The sequence below is a fragment of the Cariama cristata genome, unplaced genomic scaffold, assembly GCF_000690535.1.
Source record: "Cariama cristata isolate BGI_N322 unplaced genomic scaffold, ASM69053v1 scaffold35663, whole genome shotgun sequence".
In the NCBI taxonomy this organism is placed as follows: Eukaryota; Metazoa; Chordata; class Aves; order Cariamiformes; family Cariamidae; genus Cariama; species Cariama cristata.
In genome coordinates, this window is record NW_009609599.1 from 10,146 (window position 1) to 12,053 (window position 1,908).

The 1,908-nt window shown below is 59.6% G+C and overlaps 1 protein-coding gene across 1 annotated transcript in view; it reads right to left on the reverse strand.

The window, feature by feature from the left end:
- Window positions 1-1,844, reverse strand: part of LOC104159633 (kinesin-like protein KIF1A) — a gene marked incomplete at both ends in the record, with an annotated part of 11,986 nt that extends 10,142 nt beyond the window's left edge. Inside the window, 5 exon segments of the mRNA XM_009697589.1 lie at window positions 112-129; window positions 385-450; window positions 758-835; window positions 1,196-1,307; window positions 1,666-1,844. Coding sequence (XP_009695891.1) covers window positions 112-129; window positions 385-450; window positions 758-835; window positions 1,196-1,307; window positions 1,666-1,844 — 453 coding nt within the window.
- Between the last annotated feature and the right edge of the window lie 64 nt (window positions 1,845-1,908).

Here is a 1,908-nt window from a genome sequence, read left to right on the forward strand (position 1 = left end):
GCTTGGGTCCAGGCAGAGCCTCACCCCCGAACCACCCTGCGACCCACTCCCACCCAACTGTGCTAAAAACCAACGCCCCCGCCCCTTCCCCAGCCCGGCCAGGGCACCTACCTTGTTCGGCCCCGAATCCTGTAAAAAAAAAGGAGAGACTGTTTAAGTGAGCTGCCCCCTTCCTCAGCACCCACCACAGCTCCCCAGCCTGCAAGCAGAGAGCAGCGGGCACAGGTCCCCGTGGAGATGGCAGCCTCACCAGCCGAGCTCATCCCAGCCCTGGGGACAGCCTGGGATGGATCTGCCCATCCCTCAGAGCCGGGATGCTCCAGCCCTCGGAGCTGAGCCCGTTCCCCAGCGGTGCTGCAACTCGCCTGCGCTCCAGCTACCTACCATTTCGGCCAGGGCAGAGATGACTTTTCCCAGCGTGGTCAAGGACTTGTTGATGTTTGCTCCTTCCTAGTGGAGAGAGGAAAAGTCCAGATGCTCAGGCTCCATTTCAGAGCAGCGCTAAAGCCCAGTACAGCAGGAGGATGGGGAAGTCCCAGTATGGGATGGGCAAAGAGCAGCTGGTCTTATTGGGTAACCAGCACCTCCCAGCTGGGACTCATGGATCCCAGTGGAACTGTCACTGGGCAGCTTTCAACCAAACCCCCATCAAGGATTTTGGCAGTGTAGTGGGCAAGGAACCAGGCAAGGAAAGGAAGATGTCACAGCTGGGGATGAGGGGGCAGGACGTGGTGTCCCTCCTGGCGCCAGTTCTCACCTTTAGTCTTGTGCCCTTCGCACCAGTGGAGTCGGCTCGCTCACTCCCTGCCAAGTCCACCAAGCTGATTTTGCTGACCTGCAGGCAAAGATGAGGCTCTCAGCCCCAGCAGGCACAGCAAACCGGGCCCCAGCACGGAGCCGAGGAGGGGGCAAAGATTTCTTGAAGGCAGAGGTAGGCTCTGCGGTGTCATCCTTGCCAGGATTTGGCCAGGAGCAGGGCTAACATCCTTGTAGGCAGGGCTGGAGGGCACCAGCTGCCAAATGTCCTGTCCAGGGGCCAGTCCCTCGAGGGACCGTGAGCCCAGCGTGTGCCTGGGACTTATCTCCATCCTGCTCCAACCCTCCATCGGATGCACCATCTCATCCCAAGTCCTGTACACAAAGCCCTTCCCGGGGCGCTGCGGGTTGCCCTAACTCTCTCAGGCTCTGCTCTCACCTTCTCAGTGGTGATGTCTGTCTCGGCGTCATGCCGCTTCTGCGTGAAGATGATGTTGAACACAGCGTGAGAGCGGCTGCTGGTCTCGTTCATGTTGGTGGCAGCCACCGTGCTGCAGGGAGAGGAGGAGAGGGAGGTGTGACACTCTGCAGGGGACACCGGAGTGGATGGCGATGGGGTCAGGGCTCATTTCAGGACAGGGTACATGATGGCAAGGAAAGGTTGGAGGACAGGAGAGGAATCTGGGAGGAGACGTGCAAAAGTCCAGGCTTTCTCCTGCTGGCTCAAGGGCATTTTGAGAGCAGGAAGGAGGTGAGGTGAAAATAAGTGGGGGGTACCCAGTGCTCAGACAGGAGGGGACTGCCACCTCCAGAGCAGCCAGACTGGCAAAGCAAGGAAGTTAAGCAGGACCTTCTGGAGATGTCTGCAGGCTCTCCAAATCCTGGCCATCTCCCGCTTCCCCAACTCACCGGGCCTTGTTCCCAGAGTCCATGAGGTCCTGGATGTCGTTGTAGGAGGTCACAGCCAGCTTGGAAAGGTCCTCAACGTATGGACCCATAAGGGGATGCTCCCTCACTCGCAGGTTCCCCTTGTTCTTGGGGTTCAGGAGGTCCCTCACGCGCTCGCAGTATATCTCCATGTAGCTCACCTACAGCGGAGGGCACGGGCAGGGCTGGCGGCCAGCAGTACGTGGACGCTCAGCACGTAGGCAG